A 14,373-nucleotide genomic window follows, 5' to 3' on the forward strand; every position below is an offset into this window, starting at 1 on the left:
GGTGTGGCTGTGCTCCTTGCCTGGGGGGCTGGGGGGAGGAATTCCACCCTCTGGAGGAATGGCTGCCCCAGTCCTGGGCCCAGGGGGGTCTCAGCACTCAATTCGCTGCCACCTCCTCCGGCTCCCCCTCTTTCCTCAGCCTCTCCCCAGATTCCCCTCGTCTGCACCTTCACCCTCTCTTCAGCACAGGTGAGTGTCTGTATCCGAACTGTCCTATGAGCAGGGTTCAGTGAAAACAAAGAAACAGACAAACGCCGGCCGGCCGCGGAAACGCTCCTCTTACCGGTCTGGGAAACGCTCCTCTTACCAGCACTGCATGGGCTGGGAAACGCTCCTCTCTTATGGGCACTGCATGGTCTGATCAGTTCCTCAGGATGCCCCCTTTAGTCTCAGTTCTCCGCAATCACAAAATCCAAATCTCAAATCTCCTGGCGCCAGCAAACCCGCGGAACTCCTTACCCTGGTCAGGGTCTGTGTCTGTCCCAAGAGACGCGGCTGTCTGCCATGCGGTCTCCCTCCGACCCTCTGGGCTCAGGTCTGGCAAACTTTCCTGCCCAGATCCCTGGTTTTTAACCTTTCCAGGGGAGGTCTGCCCTTCCAGGCTGCAAGCCGTCTCACCAGCTGAGTAAATTTGCCAATTCGGGGTGGGTGTTATTAGTTTCAGCTGCTTACTCCGTTTGCTCCGGGACAAGACCTGGGACGCGTCTGCCTATATCACCGCCATCTTGCTCTCTATATGAGAGGAAATTGGTCAATGTTTCCCTCTGTCCTTCTCTCTCTCCTTTCCTTCCCTCTAAAAATCAATGAACACATCCTCAGATGAGGACAGAGAAAGAAGATCCAGCCTGGCTCGGGTTGCTCAGTGGTTGAGCGTCGACATAGGAACCAAGAAGTCACAGGTTTAATACCTGGTGAGGGCACATGATGGGGTTACGGTCTCCATCCCCATTGGGGCCCATGCAGGAGCCAGACAATCAATGATTCTCTTGTGTATGTTTCTTTCTATCCCTCTCCTGTCCTCTCTCTCTAAATATCAAGAAAATTATATATTTTTAAAAATATCTGGATCTATGTCTATCTCTATATCTATATCTATAACTATATCAATAACCATATCTCTATCTCTATCTCTATCTCTATATCTATATATTATCTATATCTATGTCTAGTCTATATCTATATCTACATCTATATCATCTATATCTATATCTATATCTATATCTATATCTATATCTATAACTATATCTATATCTATATCTATCCCAGCAGAGGCACATTGATTTGATCCCTAAAAAGTCACTGATTGTGCCCACATCCTACTTCCTGACCACCTCCTGCAGCATAGCCCCTGGTGTGGAAGGAGAGGTCCCTGGACACGGTGACCAGGACCCCAAGATGGGTCTGGTTCTCTGAGAGCACAGTCAGCACCTCCTTCCAGGAGAAGCCCCAGAGACCAGGACCTACCTCACCTCTTGCCCTTTGTATGTGCAGACACCTCCCATATGCAAATGCCCACACGGACACCAGACACACACACACAGTTGGCGTCCACTTAAATGCAGGGCCTCCTCACCCTGGAGAATACTTTCTGGGAGACGAGGACCTCACCTGTAAGACATGACTCCCATGTGGCTCTTCCTCTTCCTGCTGTCAGCTCCCAGATGTGAGTGACTCAGGGCTTAGACGTGAGGAGATGGGGATCCTGCATCTGAGCCCAGGACTCACTGTGTTCTCTCTGTCCCAGATGTCCTGTCCCAGGTGCAGCTGCAGGAGTCGGGCCCAGGACTGGTGAAGCCCTCGCAGACCCTCTCCCTCACCTGCTCTGTCTCTGGATTCTCCATCACAACCAGTGGTTACTGGTGGAGCTGGATCCGCCAGCCCCCAGGAAAAGGGCTGGAGTGGATTGGGTTCATAACATATGATGGGAGCACTTACTACAGCCCCTCCCTCAAGAGCCGAACCTCCATCTCCAGAGACACGTCCAAGAACCAATTCTCCCTGCAGTTGAGCTCCGTGACCACCGAAGACACGGCCGTGTATTACTGTGCAAGAGACACAGTGAGGGGAAGTCAGTGTGAGCCCAGACACAAACCTCCCTACAGGAACATCTCTGACCACCAGGGGGCATTCAGAGTCCCTGAACACAAGGACCAACCCAGCAGCAGGTGCAGTTGGAGGTCTGGGCTGGTTCCTGTGTGGTTTCCTCTTCATGTCACAGTTTCGCTCAGGGAACATCTGGATCCTGATTCTTCGCTGACGTCTGAGTCTCTGAGCTAGAAAGTCTGTTGTAAAGAGAGAGAACTTTCTCATGTGAACAAAAGGTAGAGAGTCTCTTTCATGCACACTTGTGCCATAATGAGTTTTATCATCAAATCTTCTCACCCATGTCACCTGAATCTAACAAGAGGCTCTAATGACTCAACAGTGCAGCTCCCCTGAATGCTGGACCGTGGGCCCCACATGAGTGTGACCCTAAAGCTGCAGAAGAAGGACCCACATGGTGACAGTCCTGGTCTTGTCCTCATGCTCACAGCACCCAGAGGAGTGGACACCATGCAGAAGCAGAGGCACAGCAGCTGGTACAGATGTTTATGACACACACACACCAAGGGGACGTGGGATGGTTATTACGCTCCTGATTGAAACCCCTGAGAAGCACAGGAAAGATCACTCAGCAAGTCAGACCTGCTTGGGTGGAGACTTTGAAGGAGATGGCTGCAGGGCTTTATTTTGGCGAGGTGGTGGGAGAGGGGGAGGAATTCTGCTTCCAAGGACTTGTGTGGTTTCAGTCTCCCAAGAACTTCTACAAAGAAAACTATGGCCTCCTCCCTCACGCCTGCACACTGCTTTCCCTGTGGCCCCTGCAGTCCCAGGCCCAGGTGAGCTGCCCCATGAACCTCTACCTCCTCAAGGCCCTGCCACCAGCTGGGCTATTGCCACAGCTACACCACTGCTGTCCCCTCTTGGCCCTAATGTTTCCATGGGCCAGAGCAGGACCAAGCGCTTCAAGGGACCTCAGTTCTCCCTCCAGGAGATGGTCAGGCCCAGTTGGCAGAAGCAGAGAAGAGGATTCAGCAAGAGGAGGCAGAAGCTGCAGGTAAAGCTCCAGCCCCCAGGACCCAGGTCCCTAGCGCATGTGCAGGGGGCTGGCCCAGCTGGTGCTCCTGGACCTGGGGACCTGGTGGCCTGGACCCCTGCGCCCTCCACCTCAGGCCGCTGCTGCTGGACCCCAGCCTGGTGTTGAGGCTTTGGAGGCTTTGAGGTTTGCGAGGACATGGTGACTGCGGATCCCATGACCCGGGTCACACTGCTCCCAGAGGGCAGCGCTGGTGGGTTCAGACGCGGGGCCTCCATGGAGGAGAAAGAGCAGAACAGAAACCCTGTGAGAACGTGGCGGCGAGGCCGCACCCGCTGGGGAAGGTGTGTGAGCGCAGTGATGGCCCAGCGTCTGTGCTCAGCACCGAGGGCGTTTGGAGATGGTGGGACCGTGTTTGGGAGTATGTTTCCCCCAGGGGACCTGGCTGCTGCAGGAGCATGTTGTCTGCGGGCGGTACCTGGGGTCCCCCAGAGCTACTGGAAGCTCTCAGGGTGCAGCATGGCGCGGGCTGGAGGCCGCATGCTGTCTCCTAGGGGTCCCTGGAGCTGTCCTGTGGGAGAGGCTGGGGGCGCGCAGTGTGGAACCGAAAGGACATGGTTTCGTCCAAGAGCCGAGCAGGAATCATAAGCGCTTCCCAAGGGCTCATCCGAAGTTTTGGAGACGAACGCGGGCGCAGTGGTCACTCAGACGCAGGAGGCCGAGATGGACATGGAAACCGCCTCAGAGGCCAAGGAAAGGCTGCAGAAGGCGATGCGCGGGGTCTGACCTCAGCGATGAGATGGAGGAGGCTCCTCCTGAAAGAAGGGTCAGGTGGAAAACGTGCATCTGGGACTGACTTCCGCCTGCTCCCCAGGAGCCCAGAGGCCCAGCGCTGCTGAGGGCGCAGCAGACCCGCTGCAGGTCCAGGTCAGCATGTGCTCAAGCCAGATGCCTCGGACCCGCGTGGGAGGAAGAGCTTTCCAGGGACCAGCGGGAGGCGCATGGAGAGCCCCTGGCGAGGGCGGGGCAGCTGCTGTCTCCCCTCTGCCTCTCCCCCGAGATGCCTGCCACCCTCACCCACCGCCCCTCCCGGGAAGGGGTATGAGAAACCGCCTTTAACAGCAGCGCTGCAGGGGCGCATGTTCCAGGGACCCCCGCGGAAGCCTTTGTTAGAAAGATGAACACCGTGCAGTGCGAGCCCGCGGGGGTCTCCACAGTCTCCTGTCCCCGCTGCAGGCGGAGCCGCTGGGCGGGCGGCCCTCCAGGCCCTGGCGCAGCACCTGTCCACCCGCTCTTTTCTCAGCCAGACTTTCCCAGCACGTGGACTCCTGGAAGCCATAGGCAGTGCCTGGAGGGCCCTTCTGCAAACAATGGCCGCCAAGGACAGTTCTCAGTGCTGGACCCCGACCCGCTGGTGACGCTGTGCAGAGCAGCATCCAGAAGGCAGCGGAGGGGGGAGTAAACGTGGTTAGTATTTGGGAACCGCAGGCAGCGTCCTCGCCAAGGAAGACGGTGCCCTTGAACCTCTCAAGACCATCGCTGCTTCTGCTGGAGGGGCCACCCAGGGCCGCTCGCTGGTGGTGGGGGGAGAGGCCTGGGCACCCTCTTCCATGTGTTCTCCGACGGCAACGAAGCTGAGAGGGCCTCGTGCGGATGCATTTGTTACCTGCCCTGAAGGAATCCCAGCCGGTCTCCAAGGTGAAGATCCGAAAAGAAGGGAAGGCAGATGCAGTCAGATCAGCTGTGCCTTCTCCACACTGTGAGGATGCTCTGGAGGATGTTTGTCGTTTATCAAGAGACTTGAGAAAAGACTGGCTGCTTGACCAGATGAAAGAGAGCAGCTCTTGTCCCAAAGTGTTCACCTCTACAGGGTCCCTGGCATGTGTGCATTTCCGAAAGCCGCTGTTCAATGTGAAGGTCTCAGACCTTGGAAGCCTGTCAGAAACCTTCCTTTCTTGAGCTCTGGGATTGGAACAGTTTCTCGTGCTCTCTCCCCTTCAGTCACCACACAGGGGAGGCTGGCAGCACGCAGGAACCTCAGGGGGTGTCCGTGAGCCGTGCAGGTTTGACTAATTTTGCAAAAACAGGAAAACCAAAGGCATTGCTTTGATGCTCTTTAAGTCAATATCATTTTATACTGGCTGACTTTTTAACAAATTTGAGGACAAGCTTGATAAAAGATTTTTGGTGTGAAGTATATCAGTTATGTTTACCTTTTGTGAAGTGAATGAATTGAATTTGTATTCCACTATTAAGTAGAATGTACGAAAGAGCTAATGGGGTCTTTATCACCCTCTGTAGGACCAGATCAGATCAATTATTGCTTTGTAACCTCACTCCTTGTTTATTTTGATATGTCATCAGAATTGGAGGAAAATATTTTTAACAAATAACTTTTTAATAAAAAAGAAAGAAATCTATGATTTCTTATGTGATTTCCTGTGTGGGGGGCAGATGGAGAAGAGGCAGCAATGAACCATCAGCTGTCAGAAGTCAAACAAAAAAGAAAATAGACTATGGCCCCTATTTTATATACAACTATAAAAAATGAGCAAAAATTGGGGGAAAAAAAGTCCTTATGTCTCTACTAAAACCACATGAAAGAAAATGAGAAGAATGATTAGAAGTAGAAGTAAGCAAATCATGGTGACGATGACATTGACAATGATGATGGCATTGATGGTGGTGATAGAATTGGAAAGGAATCTTGGTCCAATGTCTTGGTGGGAATCTGTCCTTTCCCACCAATCAGTCATCGGCTTTTTCAAAGACCTGTGTCAACTTACAGTTGGGCCTTTGGGGGTCTCAATCCCTAATGGTATCTGAAGAGCAGGTGCCTGCTTTGTTTACTTATAAGAAGTTATTGTGTGTGGACAACCACCATATCCATAGAAAATGAGAAGAATGATTATAAGTAAGCAAATTGTGCTGATAATGATGAAGATGATGATGGTGGTGATTAAATGAAGATGATGGACTGAGACAGAAGCCCTAGTCTAATGGAATGAAGGCTCCTCATACAGACACACCGTTCCCTTGGCTCCTCCAGTGAGGAATGTCCACTCTTCCCAGTGAGTGTTGAGAGATTTCATAAATGGGGTCCCAATGAATTATGAAACTTTGGTGATTCATGGTGAGACCATGTGGAAAATCAACCCAAAGCTATCCAAGTGGTAATACCTTGAGCCTGGGAAGGTGTCATCTTCTAGAACAGAGACACTGAGAATGTGCATGTTGAAACAGGGGTCCCCTTCCCACCAGTTTACAGTGACAGGTTCTTTATTTCCCTTGATTCCTGCCTGCATGATCTTTAACGTTTCTACTTCAATCAACTCCTGTTCATCATTATTCAGGTATTTCTATGATGACACCAGCTGTCTCTATCATGCCCTGCACTTCCTTCTGGGCCTTCACTGGAGGAGGCTTTAAACCCACATGTCCAGGAACTCTCTGTCCATGAGCATCAGGCACATTTCTGTCCTGTGACTCAAATCAAGTCCAGCTTCTTCTTCTTACCCAGTTCCACAGTCACATCCACATTTATGGGTAGTTTCCCAGCAGCGCTCCCCTCTGGTACCAGCTCCAGCTCCAGTCCCTGTGGCTGCTGTAGCCAATCCACATGGGTAGTGGAGGCTCAGCATTTTCTGGGAAATTCTTTGTAAAATCACCCAAAGCACTGATGAATTGAACTTTAATAAAATAAATACATTTGCCCCACCAAATAGTCCATCAAGTAAATTTAATAACAACTTAGCAATAGAATATCTTTCTGAATCCTGTGCCTGCTGGGAGAACGTCTGCATTGCACATTAAGGGTGTGTTATGTTGTGGGGGAGAGCGGGGCACCCTCTGACCACAGTGAGCATCCCTGGGACAGGACAGAGGGAGGCTCAGAGTGAGGGATTCCTGAAAAGGTTTAAGTTCCCTTTCCTGTGAGAAAATGTATTGTAGGACTTCCCCAATTCCCTTCATTGAACCTCAACATCACTGATAACACTACACTGAGAAATCAGGTCACTTAACAGGATGCCATATCATTTAAAATATGAGAGATTCTCAATGGTTCACATGCATAGTCACTGCTTTTATTTCTAATCTTTTCACCAGGTTAAAACATGATTACCTCTGAGTGATTAGCTCAGGGTCAATGCAATATGCAATAGGCTTGCATAAGGGAAGAGTTTTCACAGTGTATTATTCCATATAATAAAAGCCTAATATGCTAAGTGTCTGGTCGACCAGTCAGCTGTTCAATCAAGTAATCAAAGCTTAATATGTTAATAATATGCTACAGCTGTCCAACCGCTCACTATGACCTGCAATGACCACCAAGGGGTAGACGCTCCAACCAGTAGGTTAGCTTGCTGGTGGGGTCAGGCTCATTGGGATTGAGGCAGATGGGCCAGACATGCACTGAAGCCCTACCACAGTTCCTCCCTGGCTGGCCAACCTCCCATGTCTCTCCCCAGCCTCAGTCGTGGACTGGTGGGGTTTCTCGGCCTGGACTGCACCCTCTCACAATCCGGGACCCCTCAGGGGGTGATCAGATGCCAGTTTTGATCCAATCCCACAAACCAGGCCGAGGGACCCCACTGGTGCATGAATTAGTGCACTGGGCCTCTAGTAACACAATAAAAAGTTTCCAACATCAGGAATCAAGGGTCTCCCTTTTTCTTGTGCTTTGGTAGTAGTTACTCATATCAAAGTGAACACTGACCTCAGTCCCTCTACTTATTAGGAAAAGGCTGACCCACATGCAAATTTATGTTCAAGCTCCAGGGTACATCCTCTCCTGGGCTGTGCAGGCTCACAGCTCTCTCCTCACTCAGGGCTGAGGTCTCTGGGAAGGCAGAGATGTGGTCTAGTAGAAGATGAGGCTACTGGGTCTTCTCCTGTGCCTGCTGACAGCCCCCCCCCAGGTGAGGGTCTCAGGGGTTAGGCAGGGGTCATGGGAGGGCTGTGACTGCAGGTGACTGACAGGACTAATGCTCCTTTGTCCCCAGGTGTCCTGTCCCAAATGCAGCTGCAGGAGTCGGGCCCAGGACTGGTGAAGCCCTCGCAGACCCTCTCCCTCACCTGCACTGTCTCTGGATTCTCTCTTACGGGCGATGGTGTAAACTGGATCCACCAGGCTCCAGGAAAGGGGCTGGCATGGGTTGGAGCTGTATGGTATGATGGAAGTACAAGCTACAACCCAACACTGAAATCCCGACTCAGCATCACCAGGGACACGTCCAAGAGCCAAGTTTACTTAACACTGAACAGCCTGAGATCCGAGGACACGGCCATGTATTACTGTGCAAGAGACACAATTAGGGGAAGTCAGTGTGAGCCCAGACACTAACCTCCCTGAGGGAGACAGCAGGGATGGGCTGCAGTGGGCCCTCAGGACACCAGGGGGCTCTCAGAACCCACAGCACAGAGAACAGCCCCAGGTGCTGGGGCAAAGGGAGGTGGGGAGGGAAGGGCCTTCCTTTTGGGCACAGGGATTTCCTCTAAAGCTCTCAGCCTCCTCCAGGGACAGCTCCTGCTATTTCTCTGAGGCTCCCATTTCCCGCTTTCTCACTGCAGACCCCAGAGGAGGGGGTAGCACTGCTGATGGCAGATGACATGTGGGCAGTGATGGGGACTCTCCTCACCACGTGTCTGTATTTCCTGCTTTTCTTTCTTCACAGAGACCATCCTCAGTGCTCTCATCGGCCTGTGGTTAGAAACTTTCCCACCAAGAGATACCCCAGCACAGACCAGGCCCCTGGGTGCTGTGCTCGGGGTCTGACCCACATGCCCACCTGTCCCCATAGGGCAATTCCTTCTGACAGGCCCACAGTAAATAAAACAGGTGCGCGGACAGTGGAAGCCAGATGGACCCATCTGAATGGTGCAAAGGGCCCTTGAGGGCTGCTTCCTGGTCACCTCCCCTGTACAGGTGCCAGGACTTGCTGTTTCTGGTGCCTCAGGAAATGACCTCAGCTCTCTCCCCAAAGGTGTCACACCAGCACTGATGTGAGATGACAGCAGTATGCGCTTCCCGTGTCGTGCAGTTTCATAGGGACATTTAACAAGGTTCATTGGAAATCACCTCATTTCAACAAGCAGCTGACTTGGGTAATCTCTTGGTGATGGAGACAGCTTTACAGTCTTCAAATCTTTTTAATTTAAAATCATGGGCTAAAATTTGACATTTCAAAATGACAGTGTTAGATCCTCTGTAGATCAGTCCTTTGAGGACTCAGATGGGATAACCAGGTAGAGGTTGCTTGTGGGGTTGTTGCTCCATCTCTGCATTTTCCCAGCCTCCATGTTATAGGTGTTCGAGTGGCTAAACCTTCACCTCACTCATGTCTGCAGGATGGAGTAGGCCTACCTTACTTCCCTCCTTGCTACTTTCATGGGTTTCCAGGAGCCATGAGAAACCACTGTGTCTGCAAAGCTTCCTCGAGTCATCACTGCACCCTGACCTCTGTTTGTCTCCCTTTTTCCCCTCCTGATTGATGGCTCTGGTGATTATAGAACCTTTCACCACTCAGGAATGGGACTTGGTGAAACCATGAGCTGGTTCTATGAAAAGACAGAAAGATTGATGAACCATTAGCCAGACTCATTAGGAAACAAAGAGAGGGGACCCAAATAAATAAAGTCAGAAAGGAACGTGGAGACATAACAACAAAACCTCAGAAATAAAAAGGATTGCAATGAAGTACTATGGACAACTCTATGCCAACAAGCTGGACACAGTACCCCCAAAACTGAAACAGGAGAAATCAGAAAACCTGAATAGGCCAATAACAGCTGAGGAAGTAGAAGAAAGAATCTAAAACACCCCTTCAAACACAAGTCATGGGGATGCCTTCGCAGGGGAGTTTTACCAAACATCCAAAGATGAACTAACACCTATACTCTCAAAACTATTCAAAGGAAAAGCAGAGGAAGGAACACTTCCAAACTCTTTTCATGAACCCAGCATTTTCCTAATTCCAAAACCAGATGACACTCCTAAGAAAGATAATTACAGACCAATATCCCTGATGAACATAGATGCTAAAATCCTTAATAAAATATTAGCAAATTGGATCCAGCAATATATTTAAAAGATCATACACCATGACCAAATGGGATTCATCCAAGGATGCAAGGCTCGTACAATATTCACAAATCAATAAACGTGATACATCCCATAAACAAAAAGAAAGACAGAGATAACATGACCCTATCTATAGACTCAGAAAAAGCATTTGACAAAACCCAGCTCCACTTTTGATAAGTACTCTCAGCAAAGTGGGAGAAGCGGACTCCTATCTCAACACAATAAAGGACACGTATGACACACATGCAGCCAGAATCATCTCAATGAGCAAAAACAGAAACCATTTCCCCTAAGAAACAGAACAGAACAGAAAATGTCCCCTTTCACCACTCTTATTCCACATAGTACTGGAAGTCCTACCACAGCAATCAAACAAGAAGAAGAAATAAAAGGCATCCAAAATGGAAAGAAGGAAGTAAAACTCTTATTATTCAGAGATAATATGATATTGTACATAGAAAACCATAAAGACTCCACAAAAATAACACAAAAAAACCCACACACCTAGATTTAATAAATGAATTCAGCAATGTAGCAGCAAAAAAATTAACATACAGAAATCAATAAAATTTTATGCACCACTAATGAATTCTCAGAAAGGGAAACCAAACCAACAATCCCATGTACCAGTACATCAAAATATTATGATACTCAAGAATAAGCTGAACAAAGCAGGTAAAAGGCTTGTACTCAGAAAAAAATACAGGATGTTGAATGAAAATATAGAGGAAGATATAAACCAGTGGATAAATATACCATGATCATGGATTGGTATAATTAATATCATTAAAACGTCCATATTACCCAAAGCACTCTACAGATTCAATGTAATCACTATTAAAATTGCAACAGCATATTTCACAGATCTAAACAAATAATCCAAAAATTTATGGGGAATCAAAAAAGACCCAAATTAGCCACAGCAATCTAGAGAAAGATGAAGAAAGGTGGAGGGACCACACTATCAGATATCAAATTATACTTCAAAGCCATTAAAATAAAAACAGCCTGGACTGGCACAAGAATAGTCATATACATCAATGGAACAGAACAGACAAACCAGCAATCTACCCAAGCCATTACACTCAATTAATATTTGACAAAGGAGGCAAGAGCAAACAATGGAGTCACAACAGCCCCTTCAATAAATATTGTAGGGAAAATTGGACTGATAAATGTGCAAAAATACAAACAATACACGAACATACACCATACACAGGAGTAAACTCAAAATAGTTAATAGGCCTAAAAGTGAGGAGGGAAACCATAAACATCCTAGAAGAAACCATAGGCAGCAAAATCTCAGACATCTCTCATAGCAATGTGTTTACAGATACATCTCCCAGGACAAAGGAAATTAAGGAGAAAACAAACAAATGAGAATACATCAAAATAAAAAGTGTCTGCACAGCCAAAGAAACCATCAACAAAATGAAAAGGGAGCCCACAGTATGGGAGGACATATTTGGCAAGGATCCATGTGATAAAGGGTTAATATCCAAAATGTATAAGAAACCCATACAACTTAACCAAAGGAAGACAAACAATCTAATTAAAAAATGGGCAAAGGACCTAAATACACACTTCTCCAAAGGGAACATAGAGAAGGCCAAGACACATAGGAAAAATGCTCAAAGTCACTGACCTTCAGAGAGATGCAAATTAAAAGGACAATGAGGTATCAGCTCACACCTGTCATAATGGCTGCCATCAACAAATCAACAAACACCAATCAGAAACAATGTAGGCACCCCTGTGTTCATAGCAGCACAATTTGAAATAGCTAAGATCTGGAAACAGCCCAAATTCCCATCAGTAGCTGAGTGGATAAAAAGCTGTAGTACATTTATTGCATGGAATACTATGCAGCAGTAAAAGGGAAGGATCTCTTACCCTTGGGACAGCATGGAGGGACCTGGAGAGTATCATGTAAGTGAAATAAGCCAGTCAGAGAAAGACAAGTATCACATGACCTTACTCATATGTGGAACCTAAATAACAAAATACCCTAATCGGCTTGGCTCAGTGGATAGAGCATCAGCCTGAGAACTCAAGGGTCCCAGGTTTGATTCTGGTCAAGGGCATGTACCTCGGTTGCGGGCACATCCCCAGTAGAGGGTTTACAAGAGGCAGCTGATGGATGTTTCTCTCTCATCGATGTTTCTAACTATCCCTCTCATTTCCTCTCTGTAAAAAATCAATAAAATATATTAAAAATAAAATAAAATACCAAAATAAACTGATGAAGAGATTGGATCCAGAGATCTGGAAGCATGGAGCAGACCGGGGAATCTCAGAGGGAAAACGTGGTCGGGTGAAGGGTGAGAAGAGGTCAACCAACACACTAGTATGCATATGTGCATCATCCAGGGACACAGACAATAGGATGGTGAAGACCTGGGCACCTGGTGCTGGGCTAGAAGGTGTCAATGTGGGATCAAGGGGACATGTGTGATACATTCAACAATAAAGGTATAAAAAAAAAAGGATTAGGCACTGACCACCAGGGGGCAGCTCCTGCATTGAGCTTCTGCCCCTCATGGTCATTGTGTGTTATAGTGACCAGTCATTCCCAGTCGTTCTGCTGTTAGGGTCAATTTGCATATTACCCTTTTATTATATAGGATAGAGGCCTGGTTCATAGGTAGGGGCCGGCTGGTTTGCCTTGAAGTGTGTCTTGAATCAGGTTGGGGGTCCTGCTGGGGTGCCTGAACAGCCTGGGTGAGGGGCTGAGGGCTATTTTCAGGCTGGCCACGCCCCCTGGTGACCCAAGCGTCTAGCCTGTCCTTTTTTTCTTTTTTTTTCTTTTTCTGGAATTTATTTATCTTATATAATTTAAACTTTGTAGCCTTGAGCACAGCCCAGGTCTGCTGGAAGCCTGGGTTGCCCAGCCCTTCCTTGAGCAGAGGCCACAGCACTGGAAGCAGGTATCTGGGATTTATTTGTCTTCTATCATTGAAACTTTGTAACCTTGAGTGGAGCTCAGGGCCAGCGAGGGCAGGCAGGAAGCTTGGCTTCCTCCATCACCAGGGGCAACCCAAGCCTCCTGTTGGCTCCAGCTCCATGGCTGACACCATCTTTGTGATGGAGTGATGGAGTGATAGTTAATTTGCATGTTAGTCTTTTAGTAGATCAGATTATAAAAATGTAGCAAACATTGAAAAAGGGGTCATTACATGTGTACCCAAAAAAAGACTATAGAAAATATAAGAAATACGGAAAAGATGGTGATACTGATGGTAGTAGTGACTGTGATGGTACTGATGACCATAGAATGGGGTGGGGACTTGGTCCGTTGTCCTGGGTGGGGTCTCTCCCCTTTCAAAGGCCATAAGTTAGTTGGAAGGTCTTGTCTCAAAGTTTCTGTGGGGCCTTTGTGGTTTCAAGTTCCAATGACATCTAAAGAAGAGATTCCAGTTTTTATTATTTGATAAAAGTCATTGTGTGCAGATAACCACCATGTCTACAAAATGTGAGAACAATTATAAGTAAGCAAATGATGCTGATGATGCTGATGATGGACAGAGACAAGGGCACTGGTCCACAGAAATGAAGGCTCCTCATACAGACACACCATCACCATGGCTCCTCCAGTGAGGCGTGTCTACTCCTCCTTCCAAGTGTTGAGAGATTTCATAAATGGGACCCCAAAGAATAAGGCAGCTTCAGTAATCAATGGTGAGATCAGATCAGTAATGACCCCAAAGGTATCCAAGTGCTAATCCTATGGACCTGGGAAGGAGTCACCTATAGAACAGAGACACTGTGAGAATGTGCATGTAGGAAACAGGGGTCCCCTTCCTACCAGTTTGCAGTGACAGTTTCCTGATTTCTCTTGATCCCTGCCTGCATTATCTTCAACATTTCTACATCAAATCCGGATCATCATTATTCAGGTATTTCCTATGATGACACAAGCTGTCTCTAACATGCCCTGCACTTCCTCCAGGGATTTCACTGGAGGAGGTTTTAAACCCACATGTCCAGTAACTCTCTGTCCATTAGCATCAGGCACATTTCTGTCATGTGACTCAACACAGTGCCAGCTTCCTCCCCTCACCCAGTTTCACAGTCACTTCCACATTCATGGGTAGTTTCCCAGCATCTCTCCCCTCTGATATCAGACTGCTCCAGTCCCAGTGGCTGCTGTAGCCAATCCACATGGGCAGTGGAGGCCCAGCATTTTCTGAGAAATTCTTTGTAAAATCAACCA

General features: G+C 48.2%; 1 gene segment (V, D, J or C); it reads left to right on the forward strand.

Moving 5' to 3' along the window:
* The first annotated feature begins 1,595 nt into the window (after positions 1–1,595).
* Positions 1,596–8,420, forward strand: LOC138999254 (immunoglobulin heavy variable 4-30-4-like). The segment is given in 4 exon segments: positions 1,596–1,663; positions 1,745–2,074; positions 5,280–5,299; positions 8,139–8,420. Coding segments are annotated over 4 exon segments (678 nt in total).
* Positions 8,421–14,373: the final 5,953 nt, after the last annotated feature.

This window comes from Myotis yumanensis, unplaced genomic scaffold (genome assembly GCF_028538775.1).
Source record: "Myotis yumanensis isolate MYYU_CA2020_CCGP unplaced genomic scaffold, mMyoYum1.0.hap1 SCAF_1, whole genome shotgun sequence".
Lineage (NCBI taxonomy): Eukaryota > Metazoa > Chordata > Mammalia > Chiroptera > Vespertilionidae > Myotis > Myotis yumanensis.